At 39.1% G+C, this 25,539-nt stretch overlaps 1 protein-coding gene across 5 annotated transcripts in view; it reads left to right on the forward strand.

Moving 5' to 3' along the window:
- Positions 1-4,297: 4,297 nt before the first annotated feature.
- Positions 4,298-25,539, forward strand: part of gabra1 (gamma-aminobutyric acid type A receptor subunit alpha1) — a 32,318-nt gene continuing 11,076 nt past the window's right edge. The window contains exons 1-10 of one of the 5 annotated variants that reach the window (XM_078930999.1): positions 4,298-4,595; positions 5,130-5,367; positions 6,265-6,353; positions 6,692-6,794; positions 10,325-10,437; positions 11,281-11,348; positions 16,369-16,589; positions 17,589-17,671; positions 18,655-18,798; positions 20,376-20,528. In XM_078930999.1, coding sequence (XP_078787125.1) covers positions 6,715-6,794; positions 10,325-10,437; positions 11,281-11,348; positions 16,369-16,589; positions 17,589-17,671; positions 18,655-18,798; positions 20,376-20,528 — 862 coding nt within the window. In that variant the 5' untranslated portion in view covers positions 4,298-4,595; positions 5,130-5,367; positions 6,265-6,353; positions 6,692-6,714. The remainder of the gene's footprint in view (positions 4,596-5,129; positions 5,368-6,264; positions 6,354-6,691; positions 6,795-10,324; positions 10,438-11,280; positions 11,349-16,368; positions 16,590-17,588; positions 17,672-18,654; positions 18,799-20,375; positions 20,529-25,539) is intronic. The other 4 variants (XM_078931000.1, XM_020699617.3, XM_011492366.4 and 1 more) reach the window with 4 other exon arrangements.

The raw sequence follows: 25,539 nt of genomic DNA on the forward strand, positions 1-25,539 counted from the left end.
TTTAACTCTTGTTGCTCTATTGGTTCCGATGCATTTGCAGAAACAATTTTTGTATCCATCTGTGAAGTACTTTTTTTACTCCAGCAGATCTGTGCAAATGGATTTCTTTTGCATTAAGGCTTTCTTTTCCAAAGCACTTGAGAATTCCTGCTCTCATCTTTCACTGACCTCATTATATTTTCTATCAACCTCTCATTGGGAAAAGACAAAGGAAGTAATTTCTTTGACGACTTGAATAAAGCTCTTGGATAAAGTGGGAGGGCGCATTTCAATCAGTTAAACTTGAATACAACATACACTTAAGAAAACTTTGAGACAATCTTCAAAGCTGGCGTCGCATGGCGAAATAAAAAAGGAACCTAAGATTCAAGTTGTTTTTAATATGAATCCAGATAATCATCACATGTGTACATGCTAACCATTGAGCTTCAAAAACTGATGCATACCATAAACGAACAATAATTTGAATATTATTTGTTCAAAATGATCAAAAATGGCAGCTAAAAATGCATCTGGTTCATTAGCTTCATTTGTACATTTCCAGAAGCTACAATAAACTTCATGCCTGCATTTATTGCTATGCATGTCTGACAAAATGGATCTCTAACTGATTTGTAAGAAGGAAATGATGAATGTATTGATGGTGCACAGCAGCAGACTTATAAATTATGTATTTTAGGTGGGTTCACATAGATGATCTAATTTTAAGAACTGAACTCTGTACTTTATATTCACCCTTTTACAGCATGTAAACAAATAATGGTCTCCTTGGAAGGTATGTAATTATATTTGTTTCAAAATCCAATTTTTGCAGCTCAGCTTCTGTGCCGAAATGCCAGGAATAAATTTTCCTAATCAAGAAAATATGGAGACTAATAAGCTTTAATTTAGAATTCATATGTTGTATTATACTGCCATATGAGGACATGTGTAGGACATCATAGGATGCACTTCCATGCATTTGCAAAAGCAGACACTTCTATTTGGTTAATTTCTAAAGATAAATTTATTGTGACCCACTAAATATTAATCTATTCTCTAATTTCCTCTGCCTTGTTGCTCAGTATGCACATTTTTGTGTTGTTGTTTTTTGTTAAAAACTTGCATTGTACAGCTCCACAAATGGATGCTAGTGCTTTGTATGCATTGCTTTACATGACTGTCAATATTTTTCATGCTAACCAGCCTCATTGTACTACAACATAAGTACCAGCTCACACCTCATCTCAGCCTCTTATCTTCTGTGTATATAATATTTTCTAAAAGTAGCTGCATAAATCCCTAAAACACCTTTCAAATAAACAGATTTAAACAAAGCACAAACCAGGCTAATCTTATCAACCTCCTTTTTTTAAGTAGGTCAATGCAGATCAACATTCTCCATGCGGTGGATTTTGAATAAACTGCCATAAGCATGTACGACCTTGGTGTTCACATGCAGTTTGCTTCCTTCTGCACAATAAAGGGGTTTTGACACTATATTTTTGACACACCTATAGAAGTACAGTATATGGACAGCATATGCGCCCTTTATCAGTGTGCATACCATTTTATACAAAGAAGTGTGTATGACTTGGTGTGTACCTTTGCATGCATGCGATACACCGGACTTGACCTCAAAGAGTGAGTCAGAGAAGCTGATTGCAGAGAGCAGCTCGCAGAGGGGGAGCCTGCCTTTGTCTTCTGCAGCAGCAGCCCGATTTCTTCCTCAGGATGACTGATTGAGGCAAGTCACTCCTAATGCTCAGCAGGATGGGAACTACAGACTCCAGTCAAAGTAGCTTTTCGTCCACTAGGAAAACTCAAAACGACAGGTGCCCAGCAGTTTCAAGACATTAACATCTGGCTTGAGCATTCCAGTCCACTTGAACGATTTCTTTATTCATTTACAGGCGCTTTGAGGATTTTAACACTTTGACTGACAGTGTTTTAGAGCTGAAAGATGAAACCAGAGGAGCGTTAGTAAGTGAATTCCACACTGTAGAGTATAGCTGCATAAGCAGTCCATGAACAAGGAACACCAGTGCAATTTCAGTCGTGTGGCACCTAGAAAATATAAAGCCTAGGAGGTGAAAAAGCCAAGTGCGAACCAAGCTTTAGTACTGTAATTAAGCTGAGGTACTGTACTTGGGTTTATCTCTTCCATTCTTTTCTGCTGGAGACACTTGGAAAGTTAATCAGATGGGAGCCATGCATGTTCCTACTGGCTGGACAGAGTTGTGACTTAAGGACTGCAAGAGCAACTGGCTAGAAAAGAAAAAATCTAGGGGAAGAAAAAAAAAAAAAAAATATATATATATATATATATATATATATATATATATATATATATATATATAAATAAATAAATATATATTAAAGTCCCACTCTGATTTTTTTAACAATTTGATTTTAATTTAAAAGTTTTCCCAGAGCTGTTTTATTTAGGTTATGCCATTTTTAGCCCAAAAAAACAGAAACAAAAACCCAAAACAAAACACTGTCCTTTTCTAGGACATAGTTTCTGCAGAGTGGTAGGTGTTCTTTAGAAATTTGCCTCTGAGTTGTGGGCAGAACCAGTGTCGTGGACCTTCACCCATAACTGAGCACTCTGTTTCAATCCTGTCCTGCTGGCTTACAGCCCCTTACAACCCCAATCAAACATTACCGGTGTAACAAAAAAGGCGAGTAATATTGAAGCCAACCAGCACAACAGTTTGGAGCCAGATAAACAAAGACATACATTGATCTAGTCGTCTAACATCAAATTGAAGCAGAGCAGGGAGCTTGTGGCCCGCCCAGCATATACGCCAAATCTTTTCTTTTTAAAATGGCATTTGTATGTCTGCTCCTGATTTACGATTTGAATAAAGAAATATTCAGAAATACAATTTTAAGCTTAATTTTCTTCAGACATGTCCTCCATCATTAGAAAAATGCCACAAGAACATGTTAAAACTCAAATTCTTTTCATTATGTTTATCATTAAAGTAAACTCTGACTGAAACGCCTAGCCCTGAAAAGCTAATTATTTCAAGTAAATCATAACTCCCCTCAGGTTAACAGGCAGATCTGACTGTAGTTCCAAGAACTTCTGAAGACAATTGAAGAACTTGTGAAATAGTTACAAAGGTGGTCTGTGATGTTCAAGTGTGAGCCAAAACTATCCCTGTTTTTAAAAAAAATATATCACAAACCAGGCACACATGAACTTATTCTGTGTGGAATTCAAAAAATGACAAGGTGTACTGCAGGTTGCAGGATCCACTGATGAAAAGCTGCAACGCGTGGCTTCTAAAAGTCAATTTACCCCAGAAGGTCAAGTTCGTGATAAATGAAAAACAAAAAAAAACATCAAGTAGAAATGTGATGCATTCACAATCAGAAAAGGGGAAAACCTATTATTCTATCATATTATTCAAAATTTAGAGGAACCCGTCACAGCGAGTGATAATTTCCCCAAACCTGCTCATTTCCCACCTAAATTATCCTCATACCCACCCACCGACACGCATGCACGTGTAACGAGAAGCGGTTACACACGCACGCAAATTCCTTTCCTTCATCAACCCAGAGATGGAGCTCTGTGCAGGCAAGTCAGCTGTGCTTTGCTGTCTGTATTCACCAGTTTGTCCTTCTGCATTGTTTTTGGAAAAGGAGGTCTGTGGCGCGCGCGGAAAGACTCCAGTTTACCCAAACGCTCGATGTTAGGGACGACCGTCTCTCTTACTTTTTTTTTATTTTTTACTTTGAAACCTCCATTGAAAATTACAAATAAATAAATAAATACACGGGCACGTGTTTGTGCACGGCTGCACGTGCACGCGCGCACGGGCATCAAGTCACATGCAGCGACTGGATTCGAGAGAAAAGAGGCTGACCATACTAATTGCATCTAAACAGCTCTTATCATAAATATTCATATTCAATTGTGAGCGCGCGCCTGCAGCAGCATCAGGTTCATAGAAACTTGACTGCATCAACCGATATCTATATGCACGAACAGTAGATGGACCTCTGTGCATTCCGAAGATACGGGGCACAGAAGTCCGTGACGTCCTCATAACTAATCACGCACATGCGTTACTTTAACCACGCGTGAAGAGGCAGCATACAGGCTCATCCAGGAAACGTTGCACTGCAGACCAGACTGACGTGACTTCACTGCCAGCTCACTCTGCCTCTGCCTGTTCTAATGAAAATTAACCCCCTGCAGTCAAAATTCAGGGCGTAAGAACGACGTTCCCCTCCGTCAAAAGCGTGATGGAAATATTGCGCGCTGACAAACGACCCTTAATTTGACGTGGAAATTGTCAATAAGACTATCCTTATTGCCCACGTCCACCCTCATCCTCAGTCCTTGGTGATTAAAATGTCCCCTGATTTGTAGTTTAAGTTGCAAAACGCAGATGACTACAGAAAAAATTTCCGCCGCGTATCACAGCGCCGGCTTTCCCCCCTCTCTCATTCTTGCAGATGCACGCAGCTCCGCGCTCCTCTCCTCGTCGTTCTGTGCTCAGTCTGGAGCGGCGCGGCTGTGGCAGCACAATATTTGGCTGTAAACAGTGAGACGGGAAGCTGTATTCTCGATGCGAACTGTGGGCTTTTAGGAGACGGTGAGTGTTTACAGAGGGATCTAAGGTTTTCTTCAAATTCAGGAGGTGTCGTTTCCCTTCTCTGAATCCGTTTTTCCTCCTTGTCGCAACTACTTAGTATGCGTTTTATGACTGGTACTCTCGTCCTTATGATGCATTAGATGTCTTGGATGAGATGAAATGACAAATGAAAGGAAGGAGAATTGTATCTGTTTGGTAATCATCACATAGGAGTCGGAGACGCAGACGGATAACGCACGATGGGGGTAAAACAAGGGAACCCGGTTGAAAATCTAAGCGGATTTTTATTTAGCAGCCACTGAATAGAGATTAGGGCGACAGCAGTGGAAGTTAAATTGTGCTGCATATAAAATGGGCGGGCTAGTCTTTGTGTTACGTTGGCACAGCCTATTCTAAAATTAAACAGGCTGCGCTTGGACATGCCCTGTTGGCAATACCTTCATCTAGAGGCACGATCGATGGACAGGAACCTTTAGATTATATAGAGTCCACAATATTATTTTTTTAATATATATATGTATTTTTTCTTTTTAGTTAAGCAGAACATTTCTGTTGCTGACAGACTGAGAGTTTAACTCACCACAGAACCACCAATGAACAGTGAGAGAGACCTGCGCATATCGTCACCAGCCGCTTCTCCAGACTCGAGCTAAAAAAAAAAAATCGCCAGATCTCAGATCACAGTGGATTTTCTTCTCATTCAGCCCGGCCAGAAAGGATATTCGCAAAAGTTTGAGGATATAGTGAGCGGAACCTAACATACCCATCTGCTGTAAGTGCTATTCTCCATTCTCTTACCTATTTTTAATTCTACAGAAGGACAGGGGAGTAACGGTCGCATATTGACAGAGATGGTTTGTGTTGGTGGACAGAATCGAGTTTTACTGGGGGGCTTATGGGAGACAGAAATGATCACCCTCCGTGGGCGTATTTGACGACCGTTCTTGGGATTCAGCACCACGGACAGCGCACCGAACGAACCTGCGTCGGCGCACATTTGCTTAATTACTCAGCTAAGCACGGTTCTTGATCGTCATGGATGCATTTTGACCAGCCTTGCGGGGATGCCAGTTGCATGATACATTTCTGTCGAGTTCAGTTGTGTCCATAGGTTGTAGGGAGGAGGGTGACATTTTCTCTGAATAACTTGGAAAGTGTGCTGGTGCGGGATTTTCTCTCCCCCCTCTTAATCTGCATCATCCTTGCTTTTTTTTAATCCTTGTCATCTACAGGATTTGTTGTATTCATGTTTTATTTGGACAGAACACTTCATGTCAGACTAGTCAAAGAACCACAAACAAGTGTTGGGGGGGATTTTCCTTTGTTGTTCTGAACATTTTACTCATCATATCGTATATTGAAGCAGTGGTCCTACATTGGGAAGACAGATCATGCTTTTCAAATAAGATGGGATTTTTGCATATGTGATGTGCATGCAAAACAGTGCAGGGTGTTGCTTGCATACTTTGTGACCCAGCTGACATAGCTTCTTTTTGGGGAGGAAGCAAGCATCCTTTATTGGGCGGATTTGCTTTTGATCTTGCGGTACCAACGCTCAACTCCGTGGGGAATTAGATGGGAGCGTTCACAGGTGCCATGAGCTTGCACACTGCGCTGCACAGTCCATTATATGTCTTTGCCTTTTCTTCCAAATTGTTATGCGTTTCAGATGCAGCCCCACCATATGCATGTGATCTGGCTGTCTCACACCCCTCTGTCATTATGGAAAGCTGTCGTTTAGATGTGATCTCCCTTATGGTGAGGGTGCCGAAGATCTCTCTGCCAAAGTGACATCTAATTTGAAATGATGATTGTGCAATGATTTATGGTCGTGTTGCCTCAAGTCGGACGTGTGACATGACCATTAGGCTGGAGTCAGTTAGCTGTCAGTCAAGTCTTTGATAAATGTTCAGATCCAGCATCAAATATCTGACATAAAGACCCCCCCCCCTACAAGAACACAGCCAGCCTCCTCATCAACGTTTTGGCATGTCTTGCCTTGATGACACTTTGATCTGATGAAGCATTTCCGATATTGATCCACAACTGCACTTCTGACGATGATATTCGCTTTCTTTGTTCTTAACCTTCTGCAGTAAGAGGTCCTCATATTGCAACTATGTGTGGACGGAGCAGGGTGGTGTGTCTGTATCTGTGGGCTTACTTGTTTGCCACCAACAGCGTACTGGGTGGAAAAAGGTAAGATCCAATTTCCACTTCTATACCAAGCCCTAAATGCATGTTCATATGTACCTGGACATTGCTGAAAACCTTAAACTGAATATTTTTTTTTTGTAGCCCAGGAAATATGTTCAGGTGACATTACCATAGGCATTATTTATGCCTATATAATCGAGCTCTTTCTGAGTACCTCTAGTTATTGAGCTCAGAGGGAGAACTGGATGGCATTGGTGAAACTACTGATGCGGTGTTGTCAAAAAAAAAGGATACTTACCTCTCAGTGCTCCTTGCCAAGTGCTCAGATGGCTAGTAAATTTGACTGTATATCTGAAAGCCCGCCAAGGAGGCAAACAGTTATACACCTGCCGGGCTGATACTTTGTCTTCCTGCCTGGTGCTTTCTTGATTGGGTTATAGTCTTGCAGGCCAACATCCACTGTGGGTTTAAGTGGGGCATCCTCTCAGGAAACTTGCATGCTTGTAATTGCAGAGGTAATAAGTAATGCATCACAGGGAGGAGAAATGACGAGCCACAAAAGCTTTTATCCCCTTCACCGTGTCAGTACCGCTCCCTGTGAGGAGAAGCATCTCAATTCTCAGTTTTCTGACCTGGACCGTGTGCTGTGACAGTGCTGTGCTGATAGATTTGCCATAGATTACTTTGCATGTGTTTTTTGACAGCAGCTGAAGTGATAGCAGGGTCAGTGTGGAGACACTTCTCCTCAGTGTCAACACCGAAATGTCGGATGTCAGCTACCCAGAAGCAGAAAAGCACAGAGAAAAAAAAATACTAGAAAATTGGATTCAAAATGACAGAAAAAAGATCCACTGTCATGTAAAAAGAACTGCTCTCTATTCAAATACAAAATGTTCTTTTCAATTGTTGCACATTTTTGATTCATTTGAAAAATGTAACTTAAGAATCGGTAAGAACAGGTAAATGAAAGGGAAATTATTTTTTTTAAACTTCGACGTCCTGTGGAGCCCAAGCTTTTCGTCCCTCCGGAGGTTCTTGTGGAGAATTCCGAACCCTGAGGAGATTGAACGGATCAGGATTTTCTTCACAGCTGAATAATTCAGCAGAACTGTCACAGGCACTTGACTTAAATGTTGATATCTTGAGAGGATCCAGCTTGTCTTTTTCAGCAGCCTCACTCAGGAAAAAAAAACAAAAAACGCCACAATATATGTCAGATATGAGTCAGATTAACCCTCCCCGTGCATCCTGCATTAAATATACGATCCACTGCTCATTACTGTGGATTGATTGGATCTAACTCATTAATCACAACTGTATCTTTGCTTTGGGGTTTTCTGGCTGCAAATGGAGGCTCTTATTTACTTGGTCTGATGAGCCACACATTAGAGAAAATATGAAGGCATTGAAGTGCTGCAGTGACAGTACTGAGGGACCGTCACCACAAACTGCAAGGCAATTATCACCCAAAGATTTACTGTATAATCCAGTCCCCTCTTTTTGAAGTCAAATATCACACGTTCACGTGTGCACCTTTGGGGATTTCTGCGAGACACAGCCATCAAGGGGACAGAGAACTCGGCTGCAGTACGTTGCCAACAGAAAAAGATGGGCTCATAATTAGATATGTGGCTGAAAGGAGAGCCAGAAAAGAGAGGGGGATGAGATTTACGGTGAAATGGACAGAGGGAGTGGGAGCAAGGCACACAGGCAGCACGAGTGCAAGCAGCACTGTTGCTGTTCAGATGACCTGTAGATGGGGATGGTGTACAGGGTTTTAAAGGAAACTAGCCCCTGGATGATAAGCATACATTCTTCCATATCATCCTCTTTTTTTCACACAAAATGTTTATTTGTGCCTGGTGTACATCCATTGTCTAAACTGCAGTCCTGCACATTTTTCCAGATGTGCTTAGGTCTCTGTTTATTGTGTGCAGGATGTTATCCTCCATGAAACTAGAAATTGGTATGTTATGTCGAAGTCAAATAATTGCAGTGTGTCCATCTTTGGCTGTTATTTGTCTCATTTATTGAAATGTGCAGTTTCTCCACCTATTAAGAATTTTAAAGCATGACTTTTTTTTTACCGACTATTCAACATACTTGTCTTATTAGTTATGACCAGAAACCCTTGCACATAAAGTCTTCTGCAATCTTGCTGCTGGATTTTGACGGATTTTTATCCTACTTTTATTTTCAATTTTAAAATTGCCAACTTAAATTTCCAAAATGGAAATAAAAAGAACTCAAAACTTATACTAGATGTAGCTGGCACCCCATAGATATAATTTGTGTTTTCTGTTTTCATTCATAATTGGCTTCACAGACCCGACTGAGAGAGATTAATTACTGTTTTTGAAAAATTGCTCATCAAAGTTTCTGCTTCTGCAGTTCCGGTTTTAAAGAGTTCCTTTTTTTTATTGTGCTTTGACAGAGGAGAATGTTTATGAAACATGGCAGATGTGCATTAACTCCTTTATGCAAACGATTGCAGTGCATGATTAGAGAGCCCTGCTTTTAAGAGATCATGTTCAGATCTGCAGGATCCCCTTCAGCCCTGTAGCTGCAATATTGAGCCGCTCCTGTCAAAATGGTTAGTCCAAACAGTATGTACACCCATCCCAAACGTTGCCGCCTTTTTCTCTCCCTTTTTCATTTTATACTTTCTTTATCCTGCTTTTTTATTTCGGCATAAACACATTTTTTTCTTCACTCCTCTCCGAGCTGCTAATGTTCCTTCCCTCCAGTTGCAGATCCCTGCTAACTAATCTTGGTGACCTTTCCCTCTCCTTGGAGCTTTTCAGCTAGCAAAGCTTATTTTCCAGAATTTTCTGTTTATTTTGCATCCAATCAAACCAAAATCCACCAGAACGACGATTAGAGAACCAGACAGTTCCTATCCAAGACCATAGCCTCCGAACAGGAAAATGTTCCGATATTCAAACCTGCACGCTGTTTTACTCGTATCACGAGCTGCCTTCATGCTATTCCAACTCATGATTCTTTCCTGTTTAGAATCAATTAAAATCTGTGCTTGTGGAGATGCAACTTTTGTTCTCATAATTACTGATCAGTGTTCATGGCACTGCTTTAAACAATTAGTGTTGTTCAAAGAGCATATTCAACAAGAACCTTGTTGTTTAAAACCATATTAGGCTGTGAATAATGTATTATAACTGCTCAATATGCTCCAAATTGTGTACAAATGTAGGTTTATTTAGTTATTATTTCAAAATAAAACCGCTTCAATTTATGTCATCTCTGACAGGTCAGCACAGCAAAACCTCAGAATACAGAGTATTTTACTTATACATCTCATATCAGTCAATTTTAAAAAGCTCCCTGTCACATTGTCTGAATTGTAAATTAGGACAGAAATTACTCAGTGTCGTGGAATTTACATGTTTTCCAAATGTGATTCATGATGCTACCCATGCGCATCAGCGCACCCTCCCTGCTTCCCCTCTGTGACATATGATTCATTTGCAGGGTTTGTTGTTATTCTCCTGGCACTTTTGGCTGTGGTTTTTGGTCTTTAGCTGTGACTTAAAATCTTCCTCCTTCTTTGCCAGCTCTGGGCAGAACGGCATGACAGATGAGCAAAAGGATAACACTACAGTGTTCACGAAGATCTTGGACAGCCTTCTGGATGGCTATGACAATCGCCTAAGGCCGGGACTGGGAGGTCAGTAAACCGATGCATAGAGATTGTTTGTATAATGACTTTTTGCCCCATTTGGTTAGTTTCCTTTTTCTTTTCTAAAATGCAAAGGCCATCTTATATAAACGCTTTTCTACTCATATGATTGCAAATAGATAATATCCACATCGCTAAATATGAAGGCATTCTTGTTGTCATGCTTCATGTTATCATCTTTTTTTTTAAACGCTTTATACTTCAGTCATTCTTTTGTTGAAAACCCATTGTTTGAGGGAGATGCAAAATGACAAACAGGCTCAAAAGCAAATCCAGGAAATGGAGAATGAGACGAAAAAGATTTTATAAAGATGGAGGATAAGAAAAAAAGAAGGATCCTGGGAAAAAAATCAGTGTGATGGAAGCAGAGGATTTTATGTGGAACGATGCAGAAGGCGTCAAACAGACAAGCAAATAAAATTGGGTTGTCCTTAAGTTCAGCAGCCAAAGGAAAGAAATTATGGATTATGATGGGTATCATTCAGATATCATCAGTTTGACAGTCATGAGAAACTAAACCTGACACTCATGGGCTGACATAAATTCCCCCATTTCCTGTCCTAGCCTTGTTTTTGGAAATATGCTAAATTATTAAAATGATTCAATTTGTGGTTCTGTGACTTACAGACCAAAAAGCTAAAAATGTTTCTTTAACATCCAGAGTGAACATTTTTGTTTGCTTCCTTTTTTCTTCTGTGTTGGAATATAAGAAATGCAAAATAAAGTGATCTGATGGGAGGCTAAGGCCAGGTGTTCTTGTGTTAACCAGCAGTTTGGAGCTAATGAATGGTGCTTATAGTCACTCACTCTGGCAATTTCCTGCTTCAACAGAGCGTGTAACTGAAGTCAAGACTGACATTTTTGTGACTAGCATCGGACCAGTGTCGGACCATGACATGGTAAGACTCTTTCTGCCTCTGTAAATGTCACTCGCCCTTCTCCCCACCTTTCTAACCTGCCAGGCCTTAAAACTGTAAAAAAAATATTTATGGAGTTGATGATTTATTACATCCTCTTGTTTTTCTTAAATATACCGGTCAAATCTCTACTGTATTTGCTAGTGCTCCCCACTGTATATGCAGTAAGTTCCAGCACTGCTATTTCAAGTTATTGTCAAGTTGCACCATAAAAGTATATTCATTAATTGGCTAAATGATTTTTGGGTGAATGTTGCAACAAAAAAAGGCAAGGAAATATATGTTTTCATCTTGCATGTTAAATGTATCAATTAAATTTAAATATTTGTCTGATTCACTTTAAAATATGCTTCTCATGTGTTTTTAAGTACCTAAATGTGAGCGTTAAAATGAAAAATAATATACATAAGAATATTTTAAAGTATAATATTAAGATATGCTTTATATAGATGGAGATTAAATTAGAACAGTCACCAAAACATTTAAAGAGTGACCTATCCTTTTATAACTGGGATTCCATTTACTATGAGTCAGATGTAAACACAGCTTAAAACTCCTTTATAGAAATATTCATTTCATGTTTTGACAAAAATTGTCTTATTAGAAAATGTCAAAAGAACAAACCTTTAAATACTCCATGGTTAACAAATGGACTGGTAAATGCATGCAAAAAGAAAAATCATCTATACAAACAATTTTTGAAATACAGGACCACTGAGGCTGAACTGAAGTATAAGAAATACAAAAAGAAATTAATACATATTTTGTGAGAAAGGAAAAAGAGTACTACTATGAATTACTAAACAGTAACAAAATCAACATTCAGGGTATCTGGAAGACATTGAATAATATAAATGGGTGTAGTAAAAACCCTTAATCCAGAGTATTTTGTGGAAGATGGCATGGTTATTAGTGACCAAGAAGAAATTGCAGATTTCATTGTTTTTATGTGAATATTGGACCTGGACTAGCCAGAAAAATTGAAACTGTTGATGAACCACCATGTGATTTGATTGAGACAAATTCAAATACAATGTCTCTCACACAGAAAGAGGTATTGGAGACCATCAGGACATGTAGGAATAAAAAGTCCCAGGATGCGGATGGTGTTGATATGAGAACAATTCAAAATGTTGCTAAAGCTATTATCAAACCCCTTATTACTGAATAAATCGGTAAAGTATGGAATTAGAGGATTAACACAAAATTAGTAAAAAATATATCTAAAAATAGGAATATTATATGCGGTGTACTTCAAGGTTCAATTCTTGGACCAAAGCTGTTTTTAATTTATATTAATGATATTTGCAAATTATCGCAAATTATGAAATTCATACTTTTTGCAGATTATACTAACATTTTATGTTCAGGGGAAAGCTTAGAGAAACTTCTAAGTGACATAACTCAGGAACTTTACAAGTTAAAATATTATTTTAATAGAAACAAATTATCATTGAATCTAAAAAAGACTAAATGTGTGCTGTTTAGGAGAGAGAGTAAGGACGTGCCAGTGCAAATTAATTATTGATAATACACCAATTGAGAAAGTGCAAAAAATACAGCGGTGGAAAAAACTGTTGGTACCCCTCAGTTAAAGAAAGTCCACAATGCTCACTGAAATTACTTGAAACGTTCAAAAGTAACAATAAATTAAAACTTATTGAAAATTAAAGAATCAAAATCAGCCATTACTTTTGAGTTGTTGATTAACATAAATTTAAAAAAAAAACAACTAATGAAATAGGGCTGGACAAAAATGAATGTGCCTCCATAAAAGACGGAGAACTAATTGTCCAGGGGGTCATGATGAACTCGGGTATGTCCTTTAATTGACATCACAGCTGTTTTCAAACCCATAATCAGTCAGTCTGCCTATTTAAAGGGAGTCAAATAGTCCCGTTGCTGTTTGGTGAAAAGGTGTGAACCACACTGAACATGGACAACAGAAAGCCAAGGACAGAATTGTCCCAGGACATTAGAAACAAAATTATGGAAAAACACGGTAAAGGTAAAGGCTATAAAACAATCTCTAAGCAGCTTGAAGTTCCTGTGACCACAGTGGCACATATTACTCAGAAGTTTAAGACCCACGGGACAGAAGCCAACCTCCCTGGACGTGGCCGGATAAGGAAAATTGATGACAAATTGAGGAGACGGATAGTTGGAACTGTATCCAAAGAGCCCAACCTCCAAAGACATTAAAGGTGAACTCCTAGATCAAGGTACATCAGTGTCAGATCGCACCATTCATTGTTTGAGCCAGAGTGGACTTCATGGGAGACAACCAAGGAGGACACCACCGTTGAAAGGAAATCATCAAAAAGCCAGACTGGAATTTGCAAAAATGCATGTTGACGAGCCACAAAGCTTCTGGGAAAATGTCCTTTGGACAGATGAGACAAAACTGAAGTTTCTGGTAAGGCACATCAGCTCTATGTTGGTAGACTCAAAAATGAAGCATCCAACGAAAAGAACACTGTCCCTACTGTGAAACATGGAGGAGGCTCAGTTCTGTTTTGGGGCTGCTTTGCTGCATCTGCCACAGGGTGTCTTGAAGTTGTTCAAGGTCAAGTGAAATCTCCAGATTATCAAGGCATTCTGGATAGAAATGTGCTGCTTAGTGTCAGAAAGCTTGGTCTCAGTCGCAGGTCATGGGTCTTCCAACAGGACAACCATCCAAAACACACAGCCAAAAACACCAAAGAATGGCTAAGAGAAAAGCGTTGGACTATTCTGAAGTGGCCTTCTATGAGCCCAGATCTGAAACCCAATTGAACATCTGTGGAAGAAGCTGAAACATGCCATTTGGAGAAGACACCCGTCAAACCTGAGAAAACTGGAGCAGTTTGCTCATGAAGAGTGGGCCATAATACCTGTGGACAGGTGCAGAAGGCTCATTGACAAATACAGAAACCGTTTCATTGCAGTGTATTTATTGATGATAAGCTTTGTTGGAAACCCCATGTCCATTATTTGCGTTCAAAAGTGGCTAAATGTGTTGGAGTGATGAAAAGATGTAGCTTGATGCTCAATCAATCTGCTTTATTTATTTTTGATCATTCCTTCAAAATGGCATATTTGAATTACTGTATAGAAGTGTGGGGAAATTGTTACAAAACAAATTTGGATCCAGATTCGTTCATAAAGTTAAATATAATGAGCACACCAATCCACCTTTTATTAATATATTTCATTTAAAATTAAAGGATTTGGTAGATTTTAAAACTCCCCAAATTATGTATAAAGCATCAATAAATCTCTGCCAACTAATATTCAATCTATGTTTCAAAACATAGATGCTGTTAATAAATATAAATTGAGAGGAACCAACAAATTCTATCAACCTAAAGTAAGGACATTCCTAAAATGGATGTTTTATCTCAGTAAAGGGTGTCATACTCTGGAAAAATCTGTCTGATGAAATGAAAACTTGTGAAAATATTGTTCATTTTAAAGGTATGTTTGAAAGATACATAATGAATAAGTACCAAGACACAATGTAACAATGATGAGTGTGTGTATTCTTCTTTTGAGTTTGTTTTGGTTTTTGTTTCTTTTTTTCAGCTGAGGCATCTTGTTTTCTTCTTCCTTTTTTATAAGGGGTGTGGTATGTGGTTGGCGCGTCTGTCTGTCTTTGTCATGTGTTTTCTCGTATGTCAGAATTGCTTAATCTTATTGTGTTGTTGTTACGAGTGTTGCTGAGGGGGGATTGGATTCTTATAACCATAAACTTCTTCCATTCCCCTTCCAATTCCTATAGACTTATTTTTCATTTTACGTATATTTTGATCTGATTTTTAATAAATCTTGTACTTACTTCCTTACTTAAGATCCTTTGGAGTTGCTTGTCACAAAAGTAGCACACCTGCTGAAAAAGCATGGGTACCCCCTGCTGTAGATAAACACAAGCACAGCAGTCTTTTTTGAGTTTGTAGAAATAAACTGCCATGTCTTAACGGCCTAACCCATAAAAGACAGATGATTTATTTTACAATGTCTGTAACAATTTACTCTAAAACTCTTGCGGCTGTTCAAACACAAAGATTTGATCTTTGGCCTGTGCACCAGAAAGCAATTAATCTCATTCAAGTGATTCCCTGCTTTTATGCGCACATCAAAATGTGCATACTGTTTGACATAATCTCAGATAATTGCATTGGATGACACAGAGGCCTGAACTACTTTTCTGTTCTGTTAGGTCAAAAAAACAAGGATTTTTTTATTTTCCTTCCAACTGTAGACTTTCCTTATTCTTCTCCGTTACCTTAAAGCTGTATTTCAGCTCACACTAATTATTGTATGAGAACCAAATGAAATAAAGAAAAGTGGAAGCACAAAACCTCCCGCTGTGCTTTAGTTTTCAGGCTGTCTTTGCTCTGTCTAGCAGTCACATGGAACAATTAAAAGCTCATTTCAGCCACACTCATTAAGTTAATTGAAAATGATAGATCTTTAAAATTTTGTTTTTTCTTCTTCCTTTTTCGTGCCCCAGAATTTTTTTCCACTAAAAATCAAATTTCAAGAATAATTCTTTTCATCACTTCTGTAACTAAAGTGATGCTAATTTACTAGCTAGCAACTCATTCTCTTGCTGCATACGTACGTTTGAAAGGAAAAGTCTTTAAACGTGCAACTAAAAGGGGAGGAAAAATGGATATGGGAACAAAGATGTTTTTGTAAAAAAAGAGTTTCCACAAATATGGATTGTCCATCCAAAAGAAATGACAAGTCAGACATACTTATGTCGTTCAGTTGAACAGAAGTTCCCTCTTCATGAAGTCCTTTAACTTCAAGGGACATTTACCAGCAATAAATTGGGCCCTGAAAAAGTCTAAATTTCTTAAAAATTAGGATGTAGAAATGCAGGAACATTAACAATAGATCCACAAGGCATTTTGTTTCTGGGCTGTTGGTACAAATTTCCAAAGGAAATTGCTGCAATAAAGAAAGTCTGGCCTTGTTTTACTTAGTTTTTGTTCTTAATGTCACCACCGTCCTGTAGGAGTACACCATTGACGTCTTCTTCAGACAGAGTTGGAAGGATGAAAGGTTAAAGTTCAAAGGCCCCATGGCCGTGCTTCGTCTGAACAACTTGATGGCCAGCAAGATTTGGACTCCTGATACGTTTTTCCACAATGGCAAGAAGTCGGTGGCCCACAACATGACCATGCCCAACAAGCTGCTGCGGATCACAGAGGAAGGCACGCTGCTGTACACCATGAGGTAGGAAGATGTACTGCGGCAGTGCAGCATGAGATTCCAGAACAAATATTTCATATATTTATGTAATTAAACAAGTAGGATATGCATCAAATGGTGGCTATAGGAATCGGAATAACAGTAGTAAATAATTTTTGCAAGTTTTGGGGTTAAAAAAATAAAACAGTCGGTTTTGATCTATGATATTTATTTTGGGCTAAACAGTGCAAGTCAGCAGGTTCGTCGTCACTTTTACATAAAAAAAGAGAAGTATTTGAGTATTTTAAAATATATTTTTTAATATTTCCACATTGCTAAACCGCATAAACTAATTTAACAGGTGTGTTTGCTTATTTCCAGCTTGTTTTTTGCTCATCATAGCTTAATACACTTAAACCATTGAAGTTTTTGGTCAAGGTTGACTAAAAAAAGTGTTTGATTCAAGCAAAACAGGAAACAAAGATTTCGTTAGGTCTAAAAGAGTTATTGGTTGTTTACTTTTTAGACACTTTAAATATGCCACTTTCATTAGAAGCAGTCATGCTTTTATCCCTGGCAATAAAACTGGTATTCACAATGAAAATGATATCTGACATTTGCAAATGAGCTGAATTGAGAAGCGTTTAGTATAGTAAAGTTAGTGGAGGGAAAATGATGCTCTAGCAAATATCATTTTAAACCTTGCTGCCCACCAAGAACTGATGCTATCGTGACATGTCTAAGGTAAAGCTCATAAAACATTTGTTTCAACATGTTCACGAAGATCGGGGGGGGAGCAGAGCTGATATTGGTGTCACAGATGAGTGAGATGAGGGAGAGACGGGAGATTAGTGTGTCACGGGTGGCCTGACGTGCTGTTCTCCACCAAGCTGCAGGGAAACAGACGTTCTCTGCTTGGGGAACTCGAGCAGTTGCATTCGTAGAGAAGAAAAAAAGAAAAAAAAGAAAAAATATAATCTTCCTTGAGTAATGTTTCAGTCCAAAATGTGTTTGTATAATATATGTCTATATGATTTCCTCTAGGCTTACTGTAAGAGCAGAGTGCCCAATGCATTTAGAAGACTTTCCAATGGATGCCCATGCTTGTCCACTGAAGTTTGGCAGCTGTAAGTAGCTTTTGCTTTTTTTAGTCATTTTAAAAATATTGAAAATATGTATATTTATATGAATGCTAGTTTGCATCACATCTTATGTGCTGTCACAGTGCCTAATTCCGCTGGCACACTGAGGAAAAGCTCCAACTATAATGGCCTCTCTTTCAGCCTTCTAAAAACCCTTCAAGGCGAAGGCAGAAGTGCAGCCCACTCTCCATAATATCGACAGGGCATCATACCAGCTGCTCACCACTGACAGCTGCAACAACCCTGTGCCATTCTTAAGACGACTTAACAAGAAATCCAATGATAGAAGTTGAAGACACGGATAGGCACTGGGAGAAATGCTGGAAGGGAGAAGTAATAAGGCTGGGGTGGCAGGGGGAGTTTGGGAACTAAGCGAACAGGAAAGTGAGAGGAAGTGTCACACTGCAGCTGCCCAATTCTTAGGACAGCTGTGGCGGCGAGAGCGAACAGGCCGAACCCTGTGTGTTTTTAAACTGAACTCACTCGCTAAATATTTTAGTGATAAGCTCTCTTCCTCATGCTGCAGTCTGCAGTTGAGCCATCCTTGCCTCTGCAGTGGTCGAGCCTCACTGCAGCTATGACTGGTTGAGTGGCCAGAGGGAGGAAAGACAGACTTGGTGGCTTTAAGGTCATGTTGTCCTGTTTGGATGTTTGCTGATTTTCTTAGAAGAACTTTATAGTACAAAAGAAAGGTTTGAAAAGATACAATGTGCTAAAGACAGGAGGTAATTGGATTTTAAAGAAAGTGAAAAATCATATTATATGAGGCACATAAGGCACAATAAAAGGCTTCTTTGCAAATGAAGCTGGACATAAGTGAGATGATGGCAGACTAGAGGAAATGAAACAGGATGGGGTAACGCAAAAGTCATAAATTCAGAGAAAATTATTTGTATTCAGTGGCAGAGTATTAGAAACAATAAAACTCCCTAACAACCAAATATTGTTTTTATGCTCCTTCTTATCAGATGCCTACACCCGAGCAGAGGTGGTGTATGTGTGGACTAGAGGGGCAGCTCAGTCCGTGGTGGTAGCAGAGGATGGCTCCAGGTTGAACCAGTATGACCTGATGGGTCAGAGCGTAGATTCTGGTGTGGTTCAGTCCAGCACGGGTAAGCTTCAGCTCACAAATGACACACGGTACTACTTTGGCCTAACATCCTTCCTATACCCCAAACAGGAACAGTAATTACTGTTGCTTTAACTGTTTAACACTGGAACTGTCGCTGACAAAAAAATAACACTCGCTCTTCAGCCATTTACGCAACTGACATAATTCCAACAGATTCAATGCTACATTATGTTAATTGCGTGAATGGCTGAATAGTTACAGTAATTCAAAGAATGTCAACACTGAAGCCAAAGCTTAGATGTTAAAGGGTTAAAATAAGAAAACCAAATGGATTCTAAATTAAATTAAGTTAATGAAAATAATCTTTATGTTATTCTTTCCAAAAGCTCAGCAGAAACAGCAGGGACTTAATTTCACTGTGGTGTCAAAAAACAAGGCCCTCAACATATCAGGCACTAAGGCTAATTCAGGTTAATATTTAATTTTAACAAGCTACAGTGAATAGTCTGTGCCATCAATGATATTTAGGATCGTTTGTTGTCATCTGTACTTTACCAAAATTTACAAAATGCTCCTTTAGACCTTTGAGATTATTTATTTAAAGTTTCCAACGTTTTTTCTTTGTTTGGTTGATTTTCGTAAACAAGAATGCCATGTTTGTGTGCCTAAAACACACTCACTTCTTTACGTGTAAAATGAGTAGGTATTATATGGTCTAGCTCAGGGGTCCCCAAATCCAGGCCTTGAGGGCTGATTTCCGACATATTTTCCAACAAACCTGCCATTGAAGCTCCTTATTTGCGGACCCCTGGTCTAGCTGGTACAGGTCCAAGGATGATGCTGGAGTTTCTTAAACAATGTGGAAAGAAGGCCGCATTTCCTATTATTTTCCATAATGTTGATCCAACTTGACATTCCAATGGTTTGGATGCTGATATCATGAACATTAGAAAGAACAAAGTAGTTCCAAATATTGCCATAGTCTATAGTTGGCTAAAGATAGATTCTTTGTTTACTTGAATTGTAGTATAGAATTTAGGTTTGAAAAAAATTAACCTTTAAACTTGAAATTAACATAAACTTTTCAGAAAAAGCTCTGGCATGTATATATTTTTTTAATCTATTAAGGACCCACTCCAATGAAAATTGTGTTTTTAACATGTTCTTGTGGCATTTTTCTAATGATAGAGGACATATATGAAGTAAATTGAGCCCAAAATCGCAATTCTGAGTATGTATTTATTCAGACTGTTGTGAATCTGGGGCAGTTGTAAAAAATACCATTTTAAAAATAATAATCATAATTACAAGACCACTGGGAAATACTTTTAAAATAAAAGAGCTTAAAAAAAAGATCGGAGTGGGACTTTAATTTGACTATTATAGGTCTTCAGTCTTCTATTTAGATCTTTTGGTCAACAATAATTCAGTGGTTGTTGAACAGTGTTTGACATAACTAATCAAATTGTCCATACCAAGCTCCATATTAGTTTTCTCATTCTCATTTCGTCAGAAAGTTTTAAAAAAGGTTCAAGTTTTTCCAGGCGGTTTCTAAATGCTTCCTAAATCTGCTAATACTTTGAGGTCTGATGGTTACTTTTATCTTGCAAACCACAGGAGAGTATGTGGTGATGACAACCCACTTCCACCTGAAGAGGAAAATTGGTTACTTTGTGATCCAGACATATCTACCCTGCATCATGACAGTCATCCTCTCCCAGGTGTCTTTCTGGCTCAACAGAGAGTCCGTCCCTGCCAGAACTGTCTTTGGTGAGTTGTGCACCCGTTTCCTTTCTAAACATCTGTGGCTTCAGAAATGAGCCCCTCACCAGAAGGTTTCAAATCTGTTGTTAGATAAATCAGCATGGAGGAAACAATGATGAGACATTTGGCTCTCGCTCAGAACTAAAGGAGATGAGAGTATGGCACTAAACCAGCTGGTATACTTATCGTATGATGAAAGGGGCAAAACCCTACAAAAAGACTTCAGCTGTGTACTAAATCATCGTTTTTTTGTTTGTTTGTTTTTTAATTAACTTCCTATCTCTATGAAGGATGAGTTTGTGAGGTTTGAAAACTCAGTTTCTGTAAAATACTGAAAAAATTATTCAGATTTAAGTTTGTCGAAATAAAGCAGAAAAATTCCCTTTTCAGTTTTCATAAAGCTGGGGTGGTACTCCATACCATCATCAGATTTTATTATGCATGGTGCTCTCTGATATGTGAACAAATGAGAATACACAAGAAGAGTGAAGCATTTGTGGAAAGCGTGACTTTTTTCCGTCTTGCCAAGAATCGCTGGAGCCAGGCCTGGATTAGCATGGCACAACATGGTTACTGGAAGCCCGGGAAAGTGGTCACTCTTTCTATAAACTCCTAAGCTCATTCATGTGTTGAGATGTAAGAAGTACAAGCTTCAGCATGCTTTCCTGGAGTCTGCCAATTACCTTGAAAGCTCAGAAAACAACAAGCATCGATGGGAATTGTTTATCTTTAAAGAACAAGATGGGAGGAGGGTTTGAGAATGTAAAGGACATTTTAAAGACATTTGAACATCTAACTGGACAATTGTTCATTGAGCTGAAGCTTATGGCACACTCTATTCTCTTTGCAGCAATTAGGTGAACAAGAGCTTTCATCAGCTGCGACAGAATTTTAAGCACAGCTCAGTGTGAATTTAGAATTACGTGCTCTGAATGTTAGACTTTAAGTCTGAGCGTGATGACAGTGTTATGTGTGAGCATGCGCAACATTGTGTGTTAGCGTGCGGCTGTGTGCGTTTCTGTCTGTCTGTCACGCTCTTACATAATGCCACCCAAAAGGAAAGCTCCTGCGAGTCCGCAGCATGCTCGGAAGCAGCACAGCACAGCAGCAGGCAGAATGTCCTTGAGTTACCTCACCCTACACACTTCCTTCTGACTCTTCATTTTCCTTCCCTTGCTCTCTTCATCTTCTCCTCGTGTCTGTGTCTCCCCTGGTCGGCTACTTTGAGATCCTCCAGAATTATTACATAGGCAGCCCATTTTGCAGCTGTAAAGGCTCCAGCAGGTTTCCCACTATTCCCGCAGAGCGTCGGTGTGTGGTTGTGAGTGTTTTCATGATTGCGCATTAGCATGTGTGAGCGTTGTGTTCCCCACAGCTTGCCTACCTGCAGTAAGCCGAGTTGTCACGTGTCGAGCGGAAATGAGGATGGCCCAGATTAGATTCAAACTATCTAGGGCATGTGTGTGTCCCTCATGCTATCATTTCTGGTCCTGCATTATGAGATTACATGCATGTGTGGTGCATGCATGCATGTTCCCACAGAGATACAAACACACATGAGCACACATGCTCGCCGTTGTGAGCAAAAGGCAGCGTAACACGCATCAAAGTGTACCGCCATCCGTGTGACTAATGCTCATCATCAGACAGCAGATGAATGAGCCTGTTTTCAAAGAGGTTATAATGTCAATATCACCATAAAATAAATCACTAAGGCGACACAGCAAGCATTTGAGATCTGTCATCGCTTTCTCAATCCCCCGATCTTTGAAAACGGATGTTTCTGCAGCACAAATAACATTTGACCTTGTGTATTTTCCTGTTTGAGGGTAGTCACATCCTTACATTTTGAAGAAAAAGCCATGCAGCAAGTTAGTAGAGGACGTTAATGACTTCCATAGCTTCCGATGCAACAAAGAAGATAAGTTATGTCAATGTATTCTTTTTAAGCCCAAATCTTTGAGCACCAGCTATTTATCACAACACCTGGTGCTTCCGACATACAAATAAGATGTTGTTAGACATTAAATAAATGATGCTTGACATTACTAGCTGAGGCCAGCAAATGGAGCTAGCATCATGTTGAAGTATGAGCATATCATAAGCTTCATGATAAGAGAGTGAGAGGGGGGCAGGCAGGGGTCGAGGAAGCTGAAATGGGAGATGAATTTTAATCAACAACAGTTTGATGTAAATTCATTCATCATTCAGCCTTGTTTGGTGAGGACAAAGCAACTTAATGGCTTAATTGAGGTGCAAACATTGCATAGATAGCTTTATAAGAGATTTGTTTTTTCCTTCTCTTGATTCTGCTTTATAACAGTATTGATATGATTATCTTTTTATGAATTTAAGAGCATTCCCAGAGGTCTTTTAATTATGATAATGCCGTTTTTAGCCAAAAATATTGTTTTCTAGGACATGGTTTCTGCAGAGCGGCAAGAGTTCATTAGAAATTTGCCTCTGAATTGTGGGCGGGACTGACGATGCAACATTAGCTCACTCCTCCTCCCTGTCTTCCATCTGTTTAGATGCCCTCCTGCTAGCTTACAGCCCCTCACAACCCCAACCTAACATTACAGGTGGAACACATAGTCAACAAAATTGAAGCTATCTAACCATCCAGTTTTGAGCCAGATACCAGCTCAGATGAGGAAAACAAAGACGTACATGGATCTATTTGTCTGCAAGTGGATGCATCAGAATGGACCGGAGCAGCGAGTTTTAGCTTTTTTCATCTGTTCCTGATTAACAAGGAATTGAATTGAATAAAGACTCAACAATGCAGTTTTGATCTTAATTTTCTTATGTGTAAATCTTGTACAGTAGGCCCATATATGTCGTCCATCAGAGTAATGCCACAAGGACATGCTATAAACATGAAAAGCACGATATTTATCGGAGTGGGTAATCTTTTTTTTTCTTTCTTTAAAGTAGAGGATCTAAAGGTAAATGTGGTATATTAATTTAAAATTTAAAACATGTGTGTCAATGCCAAAAAAAAAGAATCTATTATATTTTTATTTGCAAGATCACAATTTGATGTAGCGCACAGTTCAACTCTTTAGGATATCACTTTATTTTATAAGTTTCCATTCTAAAAACAAAAAGGTTAATTTGGTTTTAAAAAACACAAAACTAAGAATGTAAACTAAAGAGAAATGGAACATTCATTAGTAAAATTATGAATAGGCTACTTACATATAAAGTTAGTTTTAATGTTTTGCTTGAAAATAGTTACTTTAAGAGACATTTATGAATTTGATAAAAGCTTCTTAGTAAAGAACAATTTGACATCAATTAATTGTTTGACTCCAGTCCTAAAAATGACTTATCAAGCAGTCATAGTAAATTAACTGTTGTTCTTAAGAAGTGCTACAGGTGGTGATATTTAAAGCTAACATGAAATGACCCTTAGGAATAAGAGAAATAAAAAAGATAAAATAATCTACACTTAATATTAATTTTTAAGTCTTCACTATAAGTAAAAATACAGCCGGTTTAGCTCGTGCTGGTTTGCGGCGCCTTCCGTCCGTGAAACCAGGGTTGGAATCCGGGCTGCTCCCTGTTCCCTTCTCTACTTCTGTGCTGGTCCCAAGCCCGGTTGCTTTGAGAGGGTTGCGTCAGGAAGGGCATCTGGCGTAAAACATTGCCAAGTTTGCCATGCGACTCGTTCGCTGTGGCGACCCCTGATGGGAAAAGCCGAAAGAGAAACAACACTATAAGTAAAAATACACAGGAATTTAGTTGTTTTATTGCAATTAAAAAAACAGTTGATTTCTAATGTTTGTTTTGTATTTTTACTTACTAAATAAATGAACTAACACCAAACTACTAATCTTGTTACTCCCTCCCCAGCTCTTGCTGTTTTGATCAGTTGGGGACAGCGGCACTCAGAGGATTAGTTCTTGATTTTAAAAGCCAATAGAGTGGGCATTTGTTGGCTCTCTCATGCTTTTTAATGGCTTTGGTGGTTAAAGAGTGACACCTTGCGCTACAGTTTGCCCTGGAACTTAGATACATTGATGCTTACACACCTGTATGCATCAGGTGTTAGTCTGTGTTTGGTCTGCAACAAGTGACTTAATGGTTGTGTGGGTACACCGACGTTCCCGATGACCTGTTAGACCTGCATAGTTAGGATGGTGAGTGGTTTAAGTGTGGAAGGCAGTTTACACCCTTTGGCATTTTTAGCAAGGCTATTGCAGTATTTATTTATTTATTCTTTAATAAAAAAAAAAAAAAAAACTAAACAAGACTTTATTCCTATATAAACCCACCTAATCGAGTTCTATGTTAAATAGCCCTGCACGGGGCTCTTGCCTCACAGCAAGAAGGCCTTGTTTCAAATCCCAGCTGGGGGACCTGAAACAGAATCACCAGTGGAGGACCTTTCTGTGTGGTTTCTGTTTCTGGTTTTAGTGGAGTTTGCATGTTTTCACCGTGCATGTTTGAGTTTTCTCCGGGGACTCCGGCTTCCCTGCACCATCCAAAGACATGCTTCATAGGTTCATTGGTTACTTTAAATTAGCCATAGGTGTGAATACGAGTGTGCATGGGTGTGTGATTGTGACCCTGTGTCAGACTGGCGACCTGTCCAGGATGTAGCCTGCCTTTGGCCACAGGTGGCGGGTATAGGCCCGTGACCCCGAAAGCAACAAAACGGGCTCAGAAGATGGATGGATGGTAAAATACTCCAAAGTGGCATTTGTTGTCAGCATAGTAAGCAATGGTCTGTCCGTGTATTTAATTTTGGTTGTTAAATCACCTGTCAATCAACATGTCTGTTTATTTGATAATAAATGTAATTGAAATTGATGCAGTGATGCTGAAGGCGATGAGTCTCTGAGGGTTTTGTTAGGGATAAATAAATGAGTACTTGCAGCTGAGTTGGGATGTTGACAGAAATGCAACCCTTGGGATTAGTTGAGTTATTGACAGAATTATCCATACCAATGTCTCTCAACCCAGGTCCTTTGAATATTTGACTTTTTTTCATTCTTTCAGAAGCAGGAAA

This window comes from Oryzias latipes, chromosome 14, assembly GCF_053564925.1.
Source record: "Oryzias latipes strain Hd-rR chromosome 14, Olatipes_Hd-rR_3.1".
NCBI classification, from domain to species: Eukaryota; Metazoa; Chordata; class Actinopteri; order Beloniformes; family Adrianichthyidae; genus Oryzias; species Oryzias latipes.